The sequence below is a fragment of the Pogona vitticeps genome, chromosome 1 (genome assembly GCF_051106095.1).
Source record: "Pogona vitticeps strain Pit_001003342236 chromosome 1, PviZW2.1, whole genome shotgun sequence".
Taxonomy (NCBI): domain Eukaryota; kingdom Metazoa; phylum Chordata; class Lepidosauria; order Squamata; family Agamidae; genus Pogona; species Pogona vitticeps.
In genome coordinates, this window is record NC_135783.1 from 294,813,911 (window position 1) to 294,838,129 (window position 24,219).

General features: G+C 41.2%; 1 protein-coding gene across 1 annotated transcript in view; it reads left to right on the forward strand.

The window, feature by feature from the left end:
• ZFYVE26 (zinc finger FYVE-type containing 26) overlaps positions 1–24,219 on the forward strand; it is a 75,878-nt gene that overhangs the window by 22,864 nt on the left and 28,795 nt on the right. Inside the window, exons 14-32 of the mRNA XM_078390381.1 lie at positions 93–164; positions 1,626–1,774; positions 3,906–4,104; positions 4,554–4,817; positions 4,979–5,089; positions 6,353–6,517; positions 7,055–7,282; positions 7,666–7,771; positions 9,050–9,801; positions 11,349–11,545; positions 12,867–12,971; positions 13,261–13,383; positions 14,906–15,082; positions 15,219–15,465; positions 16,844–16,939; positions 18,759–18,916; positions 19,104–19,273; positions 20,932–20,963; positions 23,347–23,480. Of these exons, the coding sequence (XP_078246507.1) occupies positions 93–164; positions 1,626–1,774; positions 3,906–4,104; positions 4,554–4,817; positions 4,979–5,089; positions 6,353–6,517; positions 7,055–7,282; positions 7,666–7,771; positions 9,050–9,801; positions 11,349–11,545; positions 12,867–12,971; positions 13,261–13,383; positions 14,906–15,082; positions 15,219–15,465; positions 16,844–16,939; positions 18,759–18,916; positions 19,104–19,273; positions 20,932–20,963; positions 23,347–23,480 (3,485 nt within the window). The remainder of the gene's footprint in view (positions 1–92; positions 165–1,625; positions 1,775–3,905; positions 4,105–4,553; positions 4,818–4,978; positions 5,090–6,352; positions 6,518–7,054; positions 7,283–7,665; positions 7,772–9,049; positions 9,802–11,348; positions 11,546–12,866; positions 12,972–13,260; positions 13,384–14,905; positions 15,083–15,218; positions 15,466–16,843; positions 16,940–18,758; positions 18,917–19,103; positions 19,274–20,931; positions 20,964–23,346; positions 23,481–24,219) is intronic.

Consider the following 24,219-nt stretch of genomic DNA (forward strand, 5'->3'; position numbering starts at 1 on the left):
ATTCCCATGTAATATAGAACGAAAAGATCTGGAGGAATGAAATGAAAACAACTGAAGGATATTTCACCAAATATTTTTATTTTCTGCTTTAGATTCCAAGAAGAGAACATCCAGCTCCCTGGTGGAGAGTACAAGCAGTGAATTGAGTATCACTAGTGCATCTGGTATGGAGCTGGTTTCTCACTTCTGAATCCCCATCCTGTTTCTGTGAGGTATCCCCCAGGAAGACTTACCTAGTGTTTGATACCAATCGCAGATCTTCTGTAGCTGCTGTTCTTAACCATGATGTGCCAGGATAGAACATTTTATTATCCCAGGAACATACTTTGTTGCAGAACCTACACAGACCTTGACCTAAAATTTAGGTATTCTGCTGCATTGTCACCAAAAGATGTAAACAATTTCCACATACAGTAACCACTTGTCATGTATGTTTTGTAGACAAATAAAAAAGAGTTCTACACTGTTTTTCAGTGAACTATGCTGCAATAAAGGAAAAATGATATGATATGCTTTTTAGCAGCTAGACCCTGGGAGAAATAAAAATTTCTTGCTTTAGTTGAGAATGGTAAAATGTATATTTCACTTAACTCTGTCCACAGTTGTAACCTTGATCCCTCAATACACTGTAATTCACATTAGGGTCAGAAAATATTCCACAAGTCAATATACGTTTTTTGTGTGTGTTTTTTAAAATAAAACCTTGTGCATGAAGGTGTATGGCTAATTTTTTAAATTTTAATTTCCCTGCCTTGATCTGTTAATTTTTAAACTGTCTCATTTATTATTATATAATTATAATGTTATATTATGATGTTTTATCATGTGTGTAAGCCACCCCGAGTAGACTTTGTCTAGGGGGGGCGGGGTAAAAATCTAATAATATGATATAATCAAATTATATTGCAATCAATGAGAGAACTATATAATCTGATTATATGATATGAATTAAAGATTATGATTTATTTCATTATTGATACTTTGATTTTAAGTATATTTAAATAATTCAGTGGAAAAACTTTCAATCTGTTCTGCAGTTACTTAAGAAATGACAGAACTTGATAAAGTACTTAATTTGTGTATATACAGTGGTGCCCCGCTTGACGACAATAATCCATTCCAGCGAAATCGCTGTAGAGCGAAATCATCGTCAAGCAGGGAAAAACCCCTTGACACGCATTAAAATCTCGTTCAATGCGTTCCAATGGGCGAAACACCGTATCGTCCAGCGAAGATCCTCCATAGGGTGGCCATTTTCCGATCCCTGTTAAGTGAAAAATCTGTCCTAAAAACAGCGGGGAGCCATTTTGCACAGCGGGCAGCCATTTTGAAACCCAACGATCAGCTGTTTTTAGATCATTATAATGCGAAGAATCAGTTCCCGAAGCAGGGAACTGATCATCATCAAACAAAAATCGCCTTTTGAAACATCGTTTAGCGATTGCAATAGCCATCACAAAAACATAGTCGTGAAGTGATTTCGTTGTTTAACAAGGTAATCGTAAAGCGGGGCACCACTGTACTTGTATGGCTGCTTGTGTACATCTGAGCATATCTATTGGACCTTGTAACTGTTCCATCTACAGTGCTGGCTTTTGTTTATAATTTATTTCCTCTTTTTTTAGAGGGATGCCCTAGCACTCTGTCTGACTGGAGTGACGTAGAATATAAGATCATGCCTCAAGAGAGCTCCCTCATCCCAATGATGCTTTCCCCACCAGAGTCTCTTCTTGTTGCCTGCATCTTAAGAGGAAACTATGTGGAAGCTCATCAGGTAACACTGGGCATTTTGTATAAACACATGATATGTTTGTTGTGGGTTTTTTTGGCTCTTTGGCCATGTTCTGAAGGTTGTTCTTCCTAACATTTCGCCAGTCTCTGTGGCCGGCATCTTCAGAGGACAGCACTCTGTGCTCTGGTGTAGTTGGCTTCAGGAGTGAAGTATTTATGGCTAAGGGATAGGCTTTTGTCTTTTTCTGTAGATGGGTGATTAGTGTGTATTGTTGTGGGTGTATTATTGTGCTAAGGAGAAGAGATTATCTGTTCCTGTGGTTGATGGGTGTCATTAGCTGGTCTTTTGTGTGTAGTGATCCCCTGTCCTTGTGGCTGGGTAGAGTTCGTTGACCTTTTGCACGCTGTATTTTTGAGAGCTGGGAGCCAAGTTTTGTTGAGTTTCAAACTTTCCTCTTTTTTGTTGTTCTGCTGGTGCTTGTGGATTTCAATGGCTTCCCTGTGCAGTCTAACGTAATGATTGCTGGTGTTGTCCAGTATTTCAGTATTTTGAAATAGAATTTCATGTCCAGTTTGTTTTAGGGCATGTTCAGCTACTACAGATTTTTCTGGTTGTTTTAGTCTGCAGTGTCTCTCATGTTCTTTGATTCTGGTGTGGATGCTTCGTTTTGTGGTTCCAATATATACCTGGCCACAACTGCAAGGTATCTGGTATACTCCTGCAGTGGTGAGGGGGTCCCTTCTGTCCTTTGCTGACCGTAACATTTGTTGTATTTTTGTGGTGGGCTTGAATCCTGTTTGTAGGTTGTGTTTTTTCAAAAGTTTCCCCATGTGGTCTGTGATCCCTTTGATATATGGCAGAAATACTTTATTTGTGGGTGACTGTTTTTCTTCTTCAGTTCGGTGTTGTTTTCTTGGTTTGATGGCTCTTGTGATTTTATTTTTGGAGTAGCCATTTGCCTGTAGGGCCCAATTCAGATGGTTGAGTTCAGTGCTGAGAAACTGAGCTTCACAGTTCCGATTTGCACGGTCTACCAGTGTTTTGCCTCTTTTTTTGCTGTGGGTGGTGATTGGAGTTTTTGTGTATTTACTGGTCTGTGTGGGTGGGTTTTCTGTAGACCTTGTGTCCCAGTCGGAGGTCAGTTTTGCGTAGGACCATGACATCTAAGAATGGGAACTGGCCCTCTGTTTCTTTTTCCATGGTGAATTGTATATTTGGGTGGATGCTGTTGAGATGGTTGAGAAATTCTTCCAGTTTTTCTTCACTGTGGCTCCAAATTGCAAAGTTGTCATCCACATATCGGAACCAGACTGTGGGTGTGAGCGGTGCCGAAGCCAGGGCAAGTCCCTCGAAATGCTCCATGCAGACGTTTGCTACAACCGGGCTGAGGGGGCTCCCCATGGCCACTCCATCTGTCCTCTGAAGATGCCGGCCACAGAGACTGGCGAAATATTAGGAAGAACAACCTTCAGGACACGGCCAAAGAGCCCGAAAACCCCAAAACAACCATTAGAAACCGGCCGTGAAAGCCTTCGCGAAAACATCCTCCACTTTTCTCTGATCGCGAGTCTTGCTGATGTCAATATGTGGTCTTCCTTTTTCGTGTGATACAATCTCTTGTATCACCATATTCCCTGGTCTCATTCAATGGTTTTCCCTGCCAGAAGAATGAGAATTTTTTTTCTTTGACTGATCCTGAGTCTGGCAATCTCGTCTCTTGCAGGGCAACAATGTCCATCTCCAGCCTACTCAGTTCCATGTCGATGATAGCTGTCTTGCACACATCATTTATTTATTTATTTATTTATTTATTTTTCTGCTGATCGTCAGAAAAGCCAGGGGTCATTCTCCAAACATTCCAGATTATTGCTTAATTTAAGAGTTAAGTAACTTATATACTTAAGAGACACAAATATTGGAAGTGTTGTGATTGTCTTCCACATAGATTTTAAATGAAAACACTGTAAGGGGTCCGATAAACCCAGAAGAAATCTTTGGCTCACTACTCTTTCTTGGAGGAAGTTATCTGTAGATATGTGCCTCTGTCAGAATTATTCCATCTTTTCAATAAAATTGACCATCTCAACTTCCTGCTCTACAAGAACACATTTGAATGTTTTTATAATGCTTCTTCTAAATAAATATGTGGGGCTCCTTAATTCCATTGTGTCAGGTTGCTGCCATGTTTGGTTTGGAGAATTCTGCTTCCTGTGGTGAGCTGATTTTCTTAGAACGCTATCAAGAAGTAACCAGGGAACTGGCAAAAGTGGAAGATAAGATTGAGCATCAGTCATCTGAGGGATCTGGAAATCTCAAGCAATCTGGCAGTGGCCGTTCAACACTGCAGGCCATTGGGAATGCGGCAGCGGCAGGTAAGAATCTGGCATTAATTAAAAGATAGAAATTAATGGAGAGAAGTAGGATTTAAAGCATAAAAAGGGCTGTGTGTAGTGTTAACTGTGATGAGTGAGAGTTTAAGGGAATTAAAATTTAACCATGTATAAAACATGCTTTTATGTGTTCCACCAAACTGAAAATACACTGCATGACAGGCCCAGGAAACAACAGCAGATTTCTACACTGTGTGATTTTGCTTTGTCTTGGGAATTCCATGCATTGATTGGATGTAGGAGGTGCTTATTAGACTGTAAGCCATGATTGGTAGACTGTTTTTTGCTTTGATATGGCACACGTGTAGATTCATTATAAACTGTTAGAAAAACCAGAAGTGAAGGTCTGACGTCTTTGGGATTGAGCATCTATGCTAGGTGTTATTTACAAGACCAAATCATTTTTCAGCTTTCTCTCTTCATTTCCAAAGGAATGGTGTTTTACTCCATTTCGGATGTTACTGATAAGCTGCTTGCTCCTTCCGAATGCTCAGTCCCTATGCTCCAGGAGAACTTCTGGACTAGCAGTGTCCAGCTGGAGCACAGTGATCCCCTAAGGGATGTCCTGGAGGGCCTCTGCCCCTCTGCTATGGCCATCTTTGATTTGGCATCTACTCAGTGTCACTTGTGGAAAACTGGCAAACACCTCTTAGAAACTGCAGAAAGAAGGTTGAATACCAGCCTGGAAATGAAGGGTAAGTTTTCTTTCTCTGTTTATTTGTATTACCTTTTAAATTAAAACAATTGTGACTATCACATAGTTTACGTGCCATTGTGTCAACATATCATTATCATTATCGTTGTTATTACGTTCTCCTATTTTTCTGCTCATTTTGCCTTTTGAATTGGATACCAGGTAGAAGACTTGATTCTGTTCTCCAGTGCCCTGAGGGTTTGAAGGGTTTCCCAGCAGTTCTTCAACAAATAAGTAAAATTATCAATATACCACAAGGACAACCTAAATCAGGTAATTCTGTTGCTTCGTATCATTGGTTTGTTCATATTAGTTTCATTCACACCTCAAAAAGCCATTCTCCATAGTTACACATAGCCTAAAAAACTGTCTTGGGAGAAGGACTTATTTGACCATCTCTTGATTGTTTTGTGAAATGATGAAGGCTTCAGCCTATGACCTTCTCTTCTTGTTTTCACCAATCAGTTTTGCTGAATTATTTTGCTCTGTGGCTTATTCTACTGTTTATCCCCTGCACATTTTCAAAAGATGACATTTCAAGCAGTCTCTGTCTTTATTCCTCCTAATTGTTATTATGGCTGTGTTTTTGTATTATGATGATTAGCCAGCCACCGTGATTTAAATTTTTAGTCCACCCATCTAGTGGCCAGGTCACTAGAAAGCAGAGTATTTGTTTATTTAGATGCTTATGTTGAGCCCCAAATCAAAAGTAAATAAATAAAAATATTTTGTTAAACTGGCTGTTAAAATTCCTAGTCCCCTAGATATTATTGGCTTGTACATCTATTAGATATACATCAAGAATCCTGCATGTCAGTGATTGTTTTGCAAAGCATAAAATGTGGAAACTACCAGATGAAGCAAAATCACAAGGAAGCTTTTATTCTAAGTAGTGAGCTTGGAGCCATAGATTTTGTTCCCTAGAGCAGGGGCCCACAACCCCTGGTCTGCAGCCTGGTGCTAGTCCGTGGCCTTGGCAGGACCGGTCTGCAGAGAGATATCTCCCACCCTCCACATGCTCTCACCCGCTGCACGCACGGCCTGCCCACCTACACACACGGGTGCCCTGCCTGCCCACCTAAGCGTGCCCAGCCCACCTACGAGCATGCCCCACTCACCCACACATCTGTGAGTGTGCACCCTGCCTATCCACGCATGCACGAGCCCCACCCACCCACCTGTGAGCACAAGGGGGTGCCCCCAACCCCACCCCCCCACAACCGGTCTGCAGTTCAGAAAAGGTTGGGAACCACTGCCCTAGAGAATATCAGCCGTTCTTGCCGCTCCTACTTCAGGGATGCCAAAGTGGTGCCTATTAAGAGATGTTGCTGGCAGTCCACTTCAGAGAATTCGGATAGGAGTCTACTCTGCTGCCTTCCGTGCCCTCAAAATGGCCCTTTTATTTCAGGCCTTGCCAGGACTATGAAGTCGTTATCATGACTCTTGGTCCCCTATGTGTACTTTTACATACGTGTTTTATACTTCAGATTACACAGTGGATTCCTATCAATGGCTGTTTTGTCTGTTCCCTAACAGAAATCTCAGATGAGAAAATAAGCAGTCACTTCCACTGCAGTATTGCTGATCTGCTGCAGACCTGTTACCCTGCCCTGACTGAGGATTGTATTACTAATCAGGTTGTTTTATCACAGCACTTTGACCAAATCCTGGAAAAACTGGCACATGTAGAAGATTCTTCAGGTGTGTATGTGTGCGTTTTAATAGGCTACCTAATTAGTCAATCATGGGATTTAAAAATTTTGGATTGTATGTCTCTCAATTTTTAAGTTTAAACCCAAACATCAGGTCACTTGTAAGTTAGGTCTGAAAGAAAATGGTTTTAGCATTTCCTTTTTGACATAAATATAATTCTCAGATTAAATAATTTTACTGTTTCTTCATAAAATGTATTAAACATTGGCCTTTTTAAAGTGACCCAGTCATTATCAGTAAATATTTACCTCATAATCTGATACAAAATGATGGAGAAAAGTGCTGCAAAGCTTTCCCACATATAGTAATATTACTGCACATGTGGGTATAAAGATTCTTCTGCCAGAGAATGGGAGTTCGATTCCCCACTTGTGCCTCTGACAGGGGTTAAACTCGATGATCCATAGGGTCCCTTCCAGCTGTGCAGTTCCAAGATTATTATTATTATAATTGAGGCAGTAAAAAAGGGTTTTCTTCTCATGCTAATTTAATGGACCATTTAATCTCTTGTCTTTTAAAACACAGATTCAAAAGGGAATTTACTTGCCACTTTGGTGGAACAGGCTTCTTTGAAACCTGCAGATTTAGAGGCACACCCAGTATATAATCAAATCAAACTTCTGTTGAAAACTTTGGATCAACATGCTGAGACCATGGAAGAGAGCCAGACGCAGATTCCATATGTACAAAAATTCTTTGATTATATTAACAGGTTGGCTGCTGTTGTCATCCGAAGCATCACTCCAGAACTAGGTGAGAGATTGCAGACTTTGAAAAAATCCCGTCCAAATTTTAATTAAAGAGCTGATCATTTTTATCGTGAAGGAAAACAAAAACGTCTTAGGAAAAAAATCCTGATGTTTAAATGAACAATTGAAATAAGCTAATTCATGTTGCACATATTTGTGGATAACATTTTCCCTCAGCACATACGGCTGAAGAATTGCTTGGTCGCTTTTTACTGAAGGTGTACATGTACTCCATACATTGGGCCTGTGTTGCAGAAACTAGAGTAATTAAAGAAGATAATAGCAAATTTGACAGCATTGCAACGTGGCATGAGCTTTGGAAGGTGTATCTCACAGGCCAAGTCCCAACATTATGCTGTTTCTTTTCCAAAATATCTTGTCTTTTAGATCAATCTGCTGAGGTACAAGTGGGAAACCCTTTCATACTATTACAGCAGAGTCCCTCCCATTTGATGTCTCAACTTTTGTTTGAAAAACAGGTTGCTCCTGACAAGTAAGTGACTTTTGGACGTGGATGCTGTACTGATGGGGGGGGGGTTATTTGGAAGTCTGATCGTCTGTTTTATTAGTTTTTGGTCCTGATTACACGTAAACTGCTTAACAGGTACAATATATTGTAGTCAGGAAAATTTCATTACTGTTTTGTAACAATGGTGGCAGCGTTGGAAAGATGCTTTGATGTAGTTTATGTAAATCTCCTTTTCCACTAAGAGAGGAAGCTTCTTATTGGGTGATCAAGTGCTTTGAACAAACCAAGTATCTTGAGCATCTCCGAATACTGTATGTAATGGAAATTTGAGGAGTAAGTCCGGATTCTTTGGAGATTAGTGCTGGATACCTTAACACCTAAATATTTTGTAGAATCTTTATTATTATGATTTGTGGAATCTAATGAATTATAACAGAAATTGCCTAAATTGCTTTTGAATGTATTAGATAGGTTAAGGCAATGTATGGCAAGATTCCTGTATGTACAGTGGTGCCCCGCATAGCGACGTTAATCCATTCTGGATTAATCGTCGCTATGCAGAAACATAGCTAAACGGAATGGAAAAAGCCATAGGAACGCATTAAACTTTGTTTAATGCATTCCTATGGCTCCCAAACTCACCGTTCAGCGAAGTTCCTCCATAGCACCGCCATTTTCGCGCCCTCGGTAAGCGAGGGAAAGGCGCGAAAACACTTGCGGCGGCCATTTTAGAACCGCCGATCAGCTGTTTAAAAAAACATCGCAATGCAATGTTTTGCCTATTCAGAACATCGCAATGCGATCACATTAGCAATCTAAAAAAATAGATTGCTATGCGGATTCATTGTTAAACGGTGCGCTCGTTAAGCAAGGCACCACTGTATTTCACAGAGATTCTAGTTTAGTTACAGTTATCACGGTACAGGGTGCACAGCTATTGCTCCTCTCTTGCTTTCTCTATATTGGAGAAGCAAGTGTTGTACTTAAGAGTTGTCTTCACAGTCTCCATATAAAATAGATGAGGACCATTACAGGGCTTTTTCACAAGCTATGTTTTAAAGATATTTTCAGGGTATAACTAAAAAAGGTAAATTATGAATTTTGCATACACGCAAGTATGTGTGGCAAACAAGTATGTTCATGAAGGAGCTAGCATTTTCGCTGGGTATTCCTGCAATGAGCAGGGAATTGGACTCAGTGGCTTTATAGAACCCATCCAACTCAATTATTCTATGATTCTATGTGATGCGGTTTGTAATACAAGTGCAAATATGTTATGTATTGTGGTTTTCATTTCTACAGATTGTCTTTGCTGCTTACCAAAGAAGAACTGAATTTAAATGTTCAGCAAGTTATAATTAACTGTTGCTGTAAGGCATTGCCTCTGTGCAGGACCAGACAAAGCAGCCAGGCTAGGTCCCTTTTGACCAATATTAGCAGTCTAGCACACTTGCATGCATATCATTGCCTGCCTGATGTTGAGGTGCCAGTCCATAATCCAGCCATGGACTCAGAGGATATGTCCAGCGACCCCTCATCTACTCTGCCTAGTCAGAACCAGCACACGCTCACAGCATCCACCCTCAGTTTCTTGAAGTCTCAGTCAAAACTTACAGCTGTTGTGGCATGTTTGAATGTGTCAAAAGATGTGTCAAAAGTACAACGAACTCCCAAACAGAGCCTTTCATGGATGGAGTTTCGAGGCAAGCGGGAAGTGCCCTTGTCTATGGAGCAAATTTCCAAGGAATGTGATGCACTCTTGAAGGAATTTCCGTTCTTGGAGAACTTTTTGCTGACCATGTGTGAACCCCTACTGGACTCGCAGGATGAGGGCAAATGTTCGGCCAGTGGACTTTGTGGAAATTATTGTATCTCTTTGATTTTCTTGGGATTGCATTCTTACAAGGCAGCTGAAGTGTTAACAGAGACCTTTGAGCAAGCATTAATGGCAAGAGACTGGTCCAGAGCCCTGAAGATCTTGGATCTCTATAGCCAGGATATGGAAGAGCTAATCACCGTGCGGGATGCTGTGCTGAGTTGTGCTGCTGCTGATGGTAAAAACCAAATTGTTTTTCCTCATATTTGACACTTGGGAGAATGAGATGGAAGCTGAGTACAGTGGTGCCTCTCAAGACGATTGCCTCGCCGGATGAAAAAAAACGCTAGACGAAAGGGTCCGGCGAGGTTTTTGGTGCCTCGCAAGACAATTCTTCCTATGGCCATTTTTCGCATGATGAATGCGCTTGCAGAGGCTAGCCCACACCGTTTTTGAAGATCGTGCCCCTTTTCCCTGCCTTCAGCAAGCCTCCAAATGGAAAAAGGGAAAAAAAAGCCTTTTTCCATTCGGAGCCTTACCCAAAGGCAGGTAGAAAGGGCGCGCTCTTCAAAAATGGTGCTGGACAAGCCTCTGCAAGCGCTGCTCACCCTGAGGGACCCCCCGCCGGTCTTCCAATGGTGCAAAGGAAGCGCCTGGGTCCCTCCTAGTGGCGTTTACAGAAGCTTGTCCAGCACAATTTTTGAAGAGCGCGCCCTTTCTCCCTGCCTTTGGGTAAGGCTCCGAATGGAGAAAGGAAAAAAAAAAAGCCTTTGGAGCCTTACCGAAGGCAGGGAGAAAGGGCGCACTCTTCAAAAATGGTGCTGGACAAGCCTCTGCAGCGCCGCTTGCCAGTTCGGAGGGACTCCTGCCAGTCTTCTGATGGTGCAAGGAAAGCTGCAGGGGACCTCCTAAGGCAGCAATCCAGGCAAGGGGGCCCCCCGCCAGTCCTCTGATGGTGCTTCCCCAGCTCCCTAACTGGTAAGTGACTTTTTAAAAAATTCCCATAGGAACGCATTAAATTTCAATGCATTCCTATGGGAAACCACAGCTTGCACGATGAAAATATCGCAAGACGACATTAACCCTGGAACGGATTAATTTCGTCTTGTGAGGCATCACTGTACTTAATTCTCTGCCGTCATTTCCACTTTCTTGAAAAAGAATAGGAAATGCGTTGAGCTGTTTACAAACAATGATCAAACCATTGTTTGGTCACTGAATGTGACACTTGAGCTTCTGCAGTCTCCTCTAATAGATATGCTGGCATACATGGCTGGGAGGTGGGCTTACTGTGGGTGGGCGGTCAAGTAGAAATGGAAAAACAGAAATAAGCCTTTTGGGAATGAAACAAGCATTTCTTCAAATGTAATCTTTATTTTGGTTTTAAATAGTTTAAAAGAAGGAGAGGGCATTAGCAAAGAAAACGCTGCAATTCAGTAGTAGAGCTTATGCTTCACATGCATAAGACCCAGAGTTCAGATCCAGCATGTCCAGGTGCAACTGGAAAAGACTTCTGTCTGAAACCCTGAGAAGACACTGCAAGTTGGTGTAAGCCCTACTGTACTCTGTGGCCAGCGGTTGGACTCTGTACAAGGCAGCTTTCCTAACTATTTTGTTCCTGACTGTATTGTTGGTATGCTCTTTGGTATCACTTCTGTATTGTTCCTAATTGTATCTTTGACATCATCCTTTGCTGTGCATGCTATCGTGTCTGAGCATTAAGCTTTCTCAGCTAGAATATACTGAATTTAGACTTGACGTCTCTTGATTATGTTTTATTTCCAGATAAAAGAGGCTGGCAATACTTGTTCCCAGTTAGAGATGCTATGCTGAGGAGCAGGCTGGCCCTCCGCTGTCTGGATAGGTGGCCCCTAGAAGCTTGTCTGGAAATCCTAGCATACTGTGCTTCTGACCCAGAGGTATCTGAAGAACTCAGAACTGATCTGCAGTGCAAAACGAGAGAGCTGCAGGTGTACCATAAGGTATGCAACGCCTGTTATTTGTGATAGACTATTTTTCTCGCATGCTTTGCTTCTTTACTTTACATCATGTGGAAATCACCTTTTCTTTAGATTAGAGGTGCCTTCATTTTGAAAAATATTTAAATTTTTCTGCTTCCCATACCTGATACTGCATTTTGGCTCCCTTTTTTGATATGCAAGTGCACCAAAATCTGAGGCAATAGTTCTTTGTTTTCTCCCTACTTATATTTTTAAAAAATATCTAGAAACTACAGAGAATAGATAGGATATCTAAACTATTGCATAAACTGTTATGCCAGTGATCAGAACTGTTGCAAAGACACATTTAAGAATATTTGGGTTGGAGTGTATCTCTCTGTTTTATCTTCCCACTAAATGTTACTTTTGGAGAAGAAACATTGTTCAGAAGATTGTGACCATGTAATCTTCCTGCATTAGCTTTGAGGATTGTAGATGCAGGCAACAAAACACTGGTCAAAATCTTGTTATTTGATACAGTGACTCGAGTCACTGCATCATTGATTCAAATGGGACTACTCTAATTGTGACTTACTTTAGCATAGTAGAGTAAGCTCATTTGATTCAATGAAACTTATGGAGGAGTTGACTTATCAAATCCCCATTGAATCAGTGGGCCTATTCTTGTTTGATTTATTATGCTAAGCAACAGGAATTTGCCCACTAAGTCTTTGCTGGTCTCCTGGTATTCCTGCAGAGAGTTAGTATTGGAAGAAGGGTGGCATCCCGTGAATGGTTCATCTTCTGTATATTAGTGCCATTGGGCTGATTCCTCAGAGGCACTTTCATGTGACTGTTGGTTGATCTAGGCTTCTGCTTGACTGGCAAATTCAGTGATGGTAGAAGGCATGAAATTACCATAAGTGACAGTGACCTAGAATTATTTCTTAATCTCTACTCTTCCTTTCCTTCCTTCCCTTGTCTGCAATCAGATTTAGTGTATATATTATTTGTTCAAGAACTCTTTTGCTTGTACTTCAAACTGCTGGATGTCGACGTTTAAAAGGGATGATGATGGTTATTCTGTTTTGGGAAGGGCCCACTTCTACTTGGGAAAATGTATTAGTCAACTATTTCAGTTGTGTGCCTTGTTCCTTTGAAAAGAGAAGAGGAAAAAAAGAAATGCTGGATAGCTAAGTGGCTTAAGGCACCTGGCTGCAGAGCCAGAGGTTTGGAGTTCAATTCCCCACTGTGCCTCCTTGGCAGGGGCTCAACTCAATGATTCATAGGGTCCCTTCCAGCTCTGCAGTTCTAAGAATATTATTACAAAAGAAAAAGTGTGTGTTTGCTTTCATTTGGGCAGATTCTGAATCTACAAGATGTGACAGTGTGGCAAGACTGGCAGGATCTAAAAAGAGCTTGTACTGAGGAACCCCAGGCCATTATAAAGATGATTTTAGAGGCAAAGGTATGACACTATATTTTTAGTATTTTTTCCCCTGCAAAAGCATATTCCTGTGGAATTCTTATTTTTTTTGCCCAGAATATTTCTTATGTCCATCAAGTTCGGCATCCACTGACTACCTCAGTATTTCTGAGAAATCCAGAATTGGGATTGTTACTTCCTTGCCTTGTCCAGTTGATGAGTGACTTCCTTCAATCTACAAATGAATTTAACAGTTTTGTAAAAAGATCTTTCCACATTCAGTCTCAATATGACAAAAAATTAAAGGAAACATTTTCCACCTCTGATGTAGGAGTATGAATTATGTGAAGAATGGGGCAACTTGTATCCTGTTTCCAGAGCTAATTTAATCAACCTCCATCAAAAGCACCTTCTTCATTTGTTGGAGATGGGAGATATGGAAAAAGCATTGCAGGTAAACCATTTTGTTCTTTTGATATATATGTCTTCAGAATCATGTTGAGACAATTAGGTTGCATAACCACAGTATGTTGCATCACAAAGCTTTTCTTATGTTCCTTGGCATGTATCACAGGTGTAGACTGTTACTCATGGAATCCTCTACACCTGGTGGAAAATGGGTTCCAATCTTCATAATGGCCTTGATGGATGAACACATGTGAATCATGGGTCTCATTACTTTTGGGAACTAGAGCCATGGGTGCAAAAATATATGTCCCTTCTGTTTAGTGTGCTTGTTTGCTTTAAAACAGTATTCCCAAATCTCGCACACTGCACATGTATTGAACATCAGCTTTCACCTCTCTTAGCAAGCTGTTCATCTTAAAGTGACATTACACCACACAGTAACTATACTGCTAGGCAGAGTGAGGAAGCTGTGTCAAGTAGCCAATCAAGGATGTCAAGAAAAAGTAGTAAATTTGTTATTTGATTTATGATAATTGCATTTTAACTGTGAGGAAGAAGGAGAGGCATTCATCATATTACCTGAATCACATGCCAGAATGATTTGGCTCTCCTTGTGTATTTTAGTAATTCTGTTAATTTAAATTAATTGAGAATCATTGATGTAAAGAATCCTGAAATATTTCATCTTAGACAAATTTGTTCTAGTTTATCTCTGATATATTATACTTAACCTTATAAATGTAGATTTTGTAAGAAATAATTTACTCAGTTTTGAGAATGTAAATTTAAAAAAAAGGAAAAATCAGATTTTTGGAAAATCTGTCAGTCTTGTTGGAGAAAATAATTTAAAAGATATATCCAGAAAGAGAATTTAAAGCAGTTAGGTAGGGTTAGAATTTCATTCTGGTTCATTCTGGAATTAACCCTTTATTGGCTGATATTATATGATTTTATATAAATAATATATTTTTATCTTCCTGGACATTGACTGTAACCAACCAATCAACCAACCCCTTTATTGGAATAATGCCAGCTGTGAAGAACACAAGTTTCTCTGGAAGTTGTGTCATGGCAACTGGACTTCTTTTTTATTAAGTTGAAACTTAATAACTTAATAAGGGAGAAGTCCAGTCACCATGACTCTACTTCCAGATAACCTCACCTGGATGACTGAGAATCTTCACAAATACAGACTTCTGTTTTTTCACCTACAGGTCTACTAAGTCTTGTAGGATTCTAGGGAAGTCTTACATGTTAGATTCTCTAACCTGACAGTTCTATGTTACATTTTTGTTTTTTCTTTATCAGACCAGAATAATGATCCCTTTAACATTTAATTATTCAGGAATAGCTTTGCCATGCAGTTGCAAGGTGAAGCAGCAGTTCCAGGTGTCACCATGGCATGGGGAGGAGATAGATGAAAGCAGTAGCCCCCAATTATCTTCGAAGTGTGGCACTTCAAAGTGTGTATATCTTGTGGGGCTGGAAGGATCCTGACAAAATGGCTTCAGCCAGCAGTGTAAATTAATTTTAATCCAAATGAAATATTGTGTCGGCTTTCTTTGTAGCTCCTACAGAGGATAGAAGATCCAGACATTCAACTTGTCATATGTGAAAAGTGTCTTGATCAACACCCCAGCTTGGCAGCTTCTCATTTCCTTGCAGATTATCTCACAACATACTTTTATAAGCATTTAACTGTAATGCGCCATAATGAAATTCAGGCTCTTTTCATGGGATCAAAGGTAGGCACGATCTTCTTTCTGAAGAATGAACCACAAAACTGCAATTCTTAACTATATGAATTCAGACATTTCTCTCAGATAGCTGTGAATATATCTTTCTCTCTCCCTCTCTCTCTCTTTGTCTTCTATTTCCAAGGTGTTACTTACTCTTCCTGAGCCTTACCGTGCAAACTACTCCCATCTGTCCTGCAGGCCACTGCTCATGCTGGAGCAACTCTTGATGAATATGAAAGTGGACTGGGCAGCTGTGGCTGTACAGACCCTGCACCAGCTCTTAACTGGGCAAGAGATAGGCTTTGCTGTAGAAGACATTGATGCTTTGCTCTCCGAGTATGCTGGGAAAGCCCTTGACTTTCCTTTCTCACTAAAAGAGAAGAGATCAGGTGATTACATCTGGGAATTCTGTAATCAACAAATTTGTTTTTTATGTTTTTTTGACTGGGTAACAGATTTTCAGCGTGAAGGAGAAATTGTCAGTGCAGGTTGCTCCTGCCACTGAAACATTTTTTCCTACTATCAGTTCTTATTGTTATTGTTTTGACTTGAATATTGTTCCTTAGAGCTAGAGCACTCTGTGGGCAGGTTATGACATAGGTATGCAAACAACAGTTCCCCCCCCCATGAGGTAGGTACTCATTTTACCAACCTCAGAAGGATAAAAGACTGAGTCAACTTTGGTCCAGCTACCTGAACCTGTTGGGATTGAACTCAGATCATGAACAGAGGCTTGCTTACAGTACTGTAGTTTACCCATTGCGCCTGTTGCTCTTTATGGAATCTGGACTAGTATTTCACTGAAAAATCTCTGTGCTTTCCCATTGCTTGCCACTTCCCTCCACTTTTAGTAACTTATTTTATGTTCGCAAGGAGTGGTGCTGTGGCTCTATTGCTACTGGGGTAATAGTATTGCTTTCAGCAGAAATATTACTATTACTATTTTTACTGTTAGGTATAGTGGGGTCTGCATTCAAGAGAAAAGAAACAAAAGGTTGTTTTCTCCCCAAGTATGGTTTTTGAAATTCATCATTTGATATATTTTTAAAAAAGAGAAAATTTTCAAAAGATTTTAGGAAAAAGAATATTAAAGACAGTATATATGTGAATTCTTATACAGTGGTGCCCCGTATAGCGAGGTTAATCCGTTCCGGATTAACCCTCGCTATACGGAATCATCGCTAAACGGGTAGGGGAAAGGTATTGGAACGCATTAAACTTCGTTTAATGCGTTCCAATACCTTCGTTACTTACCCGTTCAGCGAGGATTCCAGGTGCCGGCAGCCATTTTCGCGCCTTCGCTAAGCGAGGGCAGGGCGCGAAAACGGCTGCCGGCAGCCATTTCCGGGCTTCCGGCGGCCATTTTGGAACCGCCGATCAGCTGTTCGGCGGCTCCAAAATGGCCGCCACAATACCCGATCTTCGCAATGCGGGTTTTCCCCATTGCGAAGATCGGGTATGTTTCCGTATAGCGATCCCGAAAAAGGGATCGCTATACGGAAACATCGCTATACGGTGCACTCGTTAAGCGAGGCACCACTGTATATGTTGTTCTATTCCCTGGATGTAAAATCTGAACTTCGTCTATGCATGTTGATTTGCTTATAAACCATTTGTGGCTAAATCTGTCTAAAACTTGTAATGTATTGCTTCACACGAGCTAATTCAATTTTGAACAAATATTTTTGTAAACTACTGTTGTGTAAATTCTTTTTTTATTTGCAAATAACAATGATTGACCAATATCTTAATTTCTTTCTTTCTTAGATTCTGTGATTCAGATTCCAGAATGCCTGTATCGGGGATCTGAGTCTGACTTGTCCAAGTCAGAATCAACGGAACAGTTTCCAGTTAGCTTTCCTGGTAAGAGAAAAACTGGCATATAGTACTGTGAAGACTCTGTTCAAATACCTGTATTTCCCATTAATCTTCTTTTCCTAATCTTCCCTGCTTCTGCTTCTTTTCCCTAATATACAGTAGGACCCTCTCTGTCTGAGACATCAGTATCCACTGATCCTCTTATCCGCTGGTTTAAAATACTAAATAACCCCGCCAACAGAAATACAGTGGTGCTGCGCAAGACGATTTTAATTCGTTTTGCGAAAATCGTCATCTTGTGAAAAAATTGTCTTGCGAGGTTCCCTATGCATTGGTCTAAAAAAAAGGCTTGTGAAGCATCGGTCTAAAGAAAAAGTCTTGCGAAGCACAGTCATAGAAAAAAAGTCTTGTGAGGCACCATAGTGATCGCAAAAACCAATCGTCTTGCGGGTTTTTCGTTCCGCGAGGCAATCGTCTAGCGAGGCACCACTGTACCTATTCATGTGCATTTCCAGAGTGTATTTACCAGAACTGGCCACTAGAGGAAGCCAGAGCTCATGCAGTGTATAGCACTTGATACATCTGTGTTTTCAGCATCTGGGGGGGGGGGAACCATTCCCCCATGGATACCACAGTCTTACTGTGTAATTTAATAAAAACATTCTAGACTTTTTTTTTTGCTTCTGGATTACCAACAGAAATGGAATCACAAAGATAGTGTTTTATTTGGAACACCCATTGGTTGTGGTGTAGATCAGAGATCCCCAACCACTGGTCCACCACCGATCCGGCAGTGGTTCGAGGGTTTAGCAGGACCAGGCCATGGACACAAATCTCCTGCCCCCCCGCGAGTGTGCCGCACGCATGCGTGTGAGTGTGCTCTGCCCCTGTGAGTGCCGCGTGCATGCACACAAGCACCCCCCGCGAGCGTGCCCCCCCCAGACTGCAGTTGGGAAAAGGTTGGGGACCACTGGTGTAGATACATTTAAAAGATGAACCAGGTAGTCCTTGAAGCCCAAAAACTGATATGTAAGGACTCGACTTATTTTCTATGGATGGTTGGTGGAATATGGATATGAAGAGAATTCCATGGTGTATTTGTTATATAGTGCCAGCAGTTTGCTAGCCATAAACCTCTTAATGGAAAAAAACTCCCCCTTTTAGACCTGCCTACACTAGAAATTGAAACTAGCATGCATTATTGGCATGCACTATGAGCATTCAGTAGTACTGGAGATGCTGCTGGGTGACTTAGCCATTATTCTTTGGTCTGCTGTCTTTGTGGAGGCCCCTTAAAACAGTCAGCCCTCCCCCCACTTCATGAAACCCTTTTCTAAGTGCAGAGTGCTGATTATTGTTGCCTTCTCATTGCTTTCATACAATGCCTATTCTTTTGTTAGATTGAAATAGTGGAGTTCCTGCTCCCCTTGTTGACCATGACATGTCTCTGCCTCTTCTGGGGAGTAACTGGGCTCTTCTTTGGGTTCTTTAACAGAACTATCTGTTGAAGAAAATTAACATCCCCTCTCTGTTGCTGTATTTTAGTTATCAAAAAAGCCATTTAGTACTTCTATCTTCCCTCCTGGTTCCTTGAACTGATTCAAAGCCGTACTAGTTGTTTTTAAACCCACAACTCCACATGCAAATGGAGCTTTACTGCACAGCACTGTCTCCTGATGGCATTGGAAGACTCATATTTGGGGATAGAATGCCTGGAGGGAAGGCCTAGTTGCAAGTGTTGAAACGCATTATCTTGTTTCTGTGACAGCATTGATATAATAGCACCGTGTACACTGTTTGGTAACTGCAGGGTGATTCAATTCTCCATTGGTTGGTTTTCGTTTGTCTTCTTTTTTGCATGAAGAAACCACACGTTGTTCTAGCCCAGGAGAGAAAAGCATACAGCAAACCTTCTCTCCACAGGAGTTTATGCCCCCAGAGAAGCCCCCGCCAAAACAGGACTGGATTCCAGATGAAGCTGAAGACACATGCATGGTTTGCAAAACTGAACGTTTCACTATGGTAAGGGTAAACTAAGACCATACTTTGAGCAGACACCCCTTGAATAGATACCACAGCTATTTAGCTTTGGGGAGCTGACAGTACTTTTCTCATTTAACTCTGTCACTCTGTCCCAAAGATAGAAAGTGCAGGTTTCTTGAATTCAATAAATGGTTAACTGCCAACTACTTTCTTCTTTGTATCTCAGTTTAATAGACGGCATCACTGCAGACGTTGTGGGAGGTTGGTGTGCAATTCCTGTTCTACCAAGAAAATGGTGGTAGAAGCTTGTTGGGAAAATCCCACTCGTGTGTGTGACCAGTGCTATGCTTATTGCAACAAGGAATCTTCAACTTTATTGCCCCATGATACAGAAGTGTATGTAAACAGTCTTTCTCCATCTTTACAAATCTGGATAGAGCTCTTAGATATCAGTGTGTGAATAGTTCAGATAGTTTGGTTATTCATTATGGGGTCCTTTGGGGATATGGAGTCCGTAGGTGGTAACTATTTTCTTTTGATCTTTGTAACATCTTAGTTTGTAAATAACCACTGCTTGTTTTCATTCAGTATGCCTCGTGCTTATGTTATTCCACAGCAAGAACCTTTTAAAATGTGGCCATGCTGAAAGAACAATGACGCATTCAGTTTCTTGGTTATAATATAAATGACAATCCTAGTCTTTTGAGACTGTAAGAAAGCCTCTGTGTGCACTTGCTTATAGTATTATAAATATAAGATGAAATATGGTGGATATCACCCTAACCATATTTATTTCTTAGCTGCTAGCTTAATTTACTTTTGTTGTCTTTGTCCTGATTAGGTGGTGTTTTCTGTTGGAAATATTACTTAGTTTTATCTATGAAGAGCTTTGCTTGTTTCAAAAGCTTCTTACACTAGTTACTGATTTACATGAGAGCTAGCCTTTTCTTGTTTTCCCTTCTGTTATTTTTGTCGGATCAGCTCTGATCCTCAGCAGCAGATTTGGGAATGCAGTTAAGTAATGGAGATTGTTCTCTTATCTCACCATGCTAAATGTACTTGGTTTTTTTTTAAGATTACTGATCATTAAAATAGAATCCTCTTAATTGACATCTATATATCTATTGAAAACATTGTGCTCCATCTTTCCTCAGAAGAACTGAATGTGATTAACAGAGTTAAATCAATCTATAAATAACGTTTAAACATCACTGATAAACTAACAGTTCCTTTTAAATATTTTTATACTGAAGTGTTTTGACCTTTAAGTGTAGCCTTTTAATGATGTACACCACCTTTGTATACTCATTGTTTTGTTCTTAAATATTGTCTTTAAATGCTGTAAGGCAGAGGTCCCCAATCCCCGGTCCACGGCCCAGTGCCAGTTTGTGGCCTGAGCTGGACCGGGCCGCGGAGACAGACCTCCCCCCACCCCTGCACACACTCCCACCCCTGCACAGCCCCTTTGCGCCTGCACCTACACAAGTGGTCCCTACCCCTTCACACATGTGCATGAGCACCTGCATGCCCTGTGCGAGTGAGCGCCTGCTCCTTCGCAAATGGGCGTGAGCATGAGCGTGCCCCGCAAGAGCGCACCGGTTCCTTCGTACATGCACACGAATGCGGGGGTGCCCCGCCTTTCCCAACTGGTCCTCGGGATTAAAAAGGTTGGGAGCCACTGCTCTAAGGCACCTTGGGTCCTTTTCTAAGGAGGGAGTCAGGTTAAAATATTTTAAATAAATAAGTATACACACTTAATTTTTTAAAAAAGTATAAAAACCAAAGAAAGCTGAAAAACATTCTCAATCCAGAAATGGGCCTCACTTGAAAAGCTTGTGATGACAGAGTTAGAAAAAATTCTTTTCATTTCAGTTATGCAGTTTGATTTAAACATAGACTGGTTTACTGTGTTTGCTTTATATATTTTTTGCCAAAATAATGTCCTTAAATTATCATATAAATGTAATTATTTTACAATATCAAAACCCTCTAATTTTCCAAATAGGATTTAATGGACAGAAACTATCTCTCTTTTCCTCTCTCTTTTTTAATAGTTCCGAAGAAGAAACTGGGGAACAACAACAAGGTGAGGAATCAATGTTCTGTTGGTTTATGATTTTGACTCAGTTCTTCAATTTCCAAAACTAACTCTTAGTGTCTGATTGTGAGTGGTACAGAAGAAGTTTATGGAAAGTCTTATGGAGCCACAAAAGACCAACAAATAAATTGCAATATAAGCTGTATTGCTGCCAGTGTTGCTGCTGAAAGATGGAAATACTGATTCAGTGGGGCCAGCTACTTACTAAAAAACCACTGTGCATTTAGAAAGCAAAGACTCTTCTATCTAGGAATAGGTGAATGACTCCTTAGACTGCTAATCATATTGATGTTTTTAAATACTGTATTTTTCCGTGTATATGACTCCCCCAATGTGTAAGACAACACCCTAATTTTGTCCCTTTTCAAAGGTGGAGGAGCAGTCAATGGGCAGCCAAGGGGGTGGCCCAGCGTGGCTGCTCCTCCACCTCTGTCTTCTGCCGCTGCTGCCTCTGCCGCCCGCCCGATCATCTCCTCCAGTGCAACATGCCAGGGCTCACCTTCAGCTCACGTTGCCACCTTGTCCCCTGTCTCTAGAGAGCCTGTGAGTGGCTGCTGCCCATTGACTGCTGCCGCTGCTGCCAGATCGCCTCCTTCAGTGGCACTCGTGGGCTCCCTTCGGAGGTGAGCCTGGGCAAGTCGCACTGGAGGAGGCAATTGATGGCGGCGGCAGCAGTCAATGGGCGGCCATGAGAGGTGGCTGAGCACGGCTTCTCCTTTGCCTCCGCCTCCTTCTGTGTAGAAAACAAACCCTCAATTTTTCCTTTAATGGTTTTAGGAAAAAGTCATTTTGTACACAGAAAAATACAGTAGCTAGTTTTACAAAGGTTTCAAGGCAAATAACAATAAACTAATTCCAAATAATTTTGCCATAACAAAACCATCACAGTAAAAACAGCAACAAGCAGCACTTAGATTTGTTGATTTAAATCACAATTTAAATTTTTTAAAAATCAGATTTTTTTGACAACTTACCATATTTTTCCATGTATAAGACTATACTTTTGTCTAAAATTTGTAGACTAAAAATTGAGGGTCATCTTATACACAGAAGTAAGCTGAAGAGAGTACAAAAACAAGTGGAGGGGAAAGCAGGGATGAAATTGTTCCTGCAGGGCTTTGATCCCTGCTTTCCCCTCCACTTACTAAACCTTAGCAAAAGGAAAGCAGGGATCAAAGTATTGCAGGATCGTTTTGATCCCTGCTTTCCCCTCTGCTTGCTAAGTCCCATGGGGCTTAAAAAAAGGAGGAGGGGAGAATCAAAGCAATCCCGTGGCTGTATAAGGGGGAAAGGGATCAAAATGATCATGCAGTTGTGAGATTGCTTTGATCCCTTTCCCCCTCCTTTTGCTAAGCCCCGCGGGGTTTAGCATGAAGGGAGAAAGGAGGGATCAAAGCGATCCTGCAGCGCTTTGATCCCTTTCACCCTACACTTGCTAAGCCCCACTTAGATTTCTTAATTTTGGGTTAGAAAAATGGGAGTGTCTTATACGTGGGGGAGTCTTATACACGAAAAATTACGGTAAATTAAAAATCATTTTTTAAAATTCAAATCATGATTTGCATCAATTCAATTGATTTGTATCCAGGAGAATCTGCAAGAAGTGGGGAGGGTGAATTTCACATTCATGTTCCTTTTAGTCCACAATAGCAGAGAAGGTACAAAGTTAAATAATGAACTAAGATCTTGAAATACAGTATCTCATTGCGATAAGCAAGATATATTCAGATACTAAAGGTGAGGAACAACGGTCTAAACCTTATAGCCTTCTGGATGTTTGAGACTTCATCCATCAGTCCCACTTAGCATAAAAAGGTAAAGGTAAAGGTTCCCCTTGACAATTTTTGTCCAGTCGTGTTCGACTCTAGGGGGTGGTGCTCATCCCGTTTCCAAGCCATAGAGCCAGCATTTGTCCAAAGACAATCTTCCGTGGTCACATGGCCAGTGCGACTTAGACACGGAACGCTGTTACCTTCCCACCAAGGTGGTCCCTATTTATCTATTTGCATTTGCATGCTTTCGAACCGCTAGGTTGGCGGGAGCTGGGACAAGCGACGGGAGCTCACTCCGTCCCGTGGATTCGATCTTACGACTGCTTGGTCTTCTGACCCTGCAGCACAGGCTTCTGTGGTTTAGCCCGCAGCGCCACCACGTCCCACCCCACTTAGCATAGCCAATAGTAAAAGACTGAGGGCTATTTTTCAAATGGAAGGCAAAAGCATTCCCTGGCTTATAAAAAGAGAGCTCATGGTGCTGTGGATTCTTTCATTCTTTTCTCAAGATTTTTCCTCCCTAAAAATTGCTGAGCTGATTGTGCAATGTGACTGTTGGTCCTGAATTCTACTTAACCTGTGTTTTCTGTCTATCACAGAGGAGTCCTCTGATAATGAACATCGCGATTACTCTGCAGTGGTGCGAATACCAAAGATGGCTGAAATTGAGTGGCTTCTTTCTTTGAGGGAAGAAGAGAATGACATTGTGCGCAGTGAGTTTTATTATGAACAGGTAAGTTCATGTATTGGATTCTAAACCCTTCAGGATGCCAACCCTTGTTAGCCCAATCGCTATAGGAGAAAAGACCAGACATCCATATGGCACATACTTCAAAAAAACGACATGTCCAGCTGGACTCGGGGCTAACCAGTAAGTGAGTGTGTCTGAGCGTTTCCTCTCCTATATTTCATCACGCTGAATCTGTGTCAGGCATCTATTCAGGAAACCTCGTTAGGCACCAGTGGCTTTCTGTCTTCATCACAGTTCAAAGAATGCAAGCTCACTGAAGTGTTGGCTGGTCCAAATACAGTGGACCCTTGACTTACAGACGGCTTGACTTACAGACTTTTTGAATTACAGACTTCTCTGGCCGCAAAATTTAGGTTTGACTTGCAGACTGAGATTTGACTTACAGACCAGAAAAAACCCAAAATGGAACAAAAACGGCCTGTTACGGGATTAATCGGTTTTCAATGCACTGTAGGTCAATGGAGACTTGATTTACAGACTTTTTGACTTGAGAACCACCTTCCAATATGGATTAAGTTCTCAAGTCAAGACCCCACTGTATGCCAATTAGCTAATCTGGGAAGCAGGGCTTCTGTGCCACAGCAGGAGAGACAGGCAAAACAAGGCATGGAAAGAAAAATACAAGAGATGTGAGGAAAAGGAACCAACATTTTCCATTTGGCATACTAAATTGTCCTCCAGCACTCCCAGATTTATGTATTGAAGTTTCATAATAACTAGC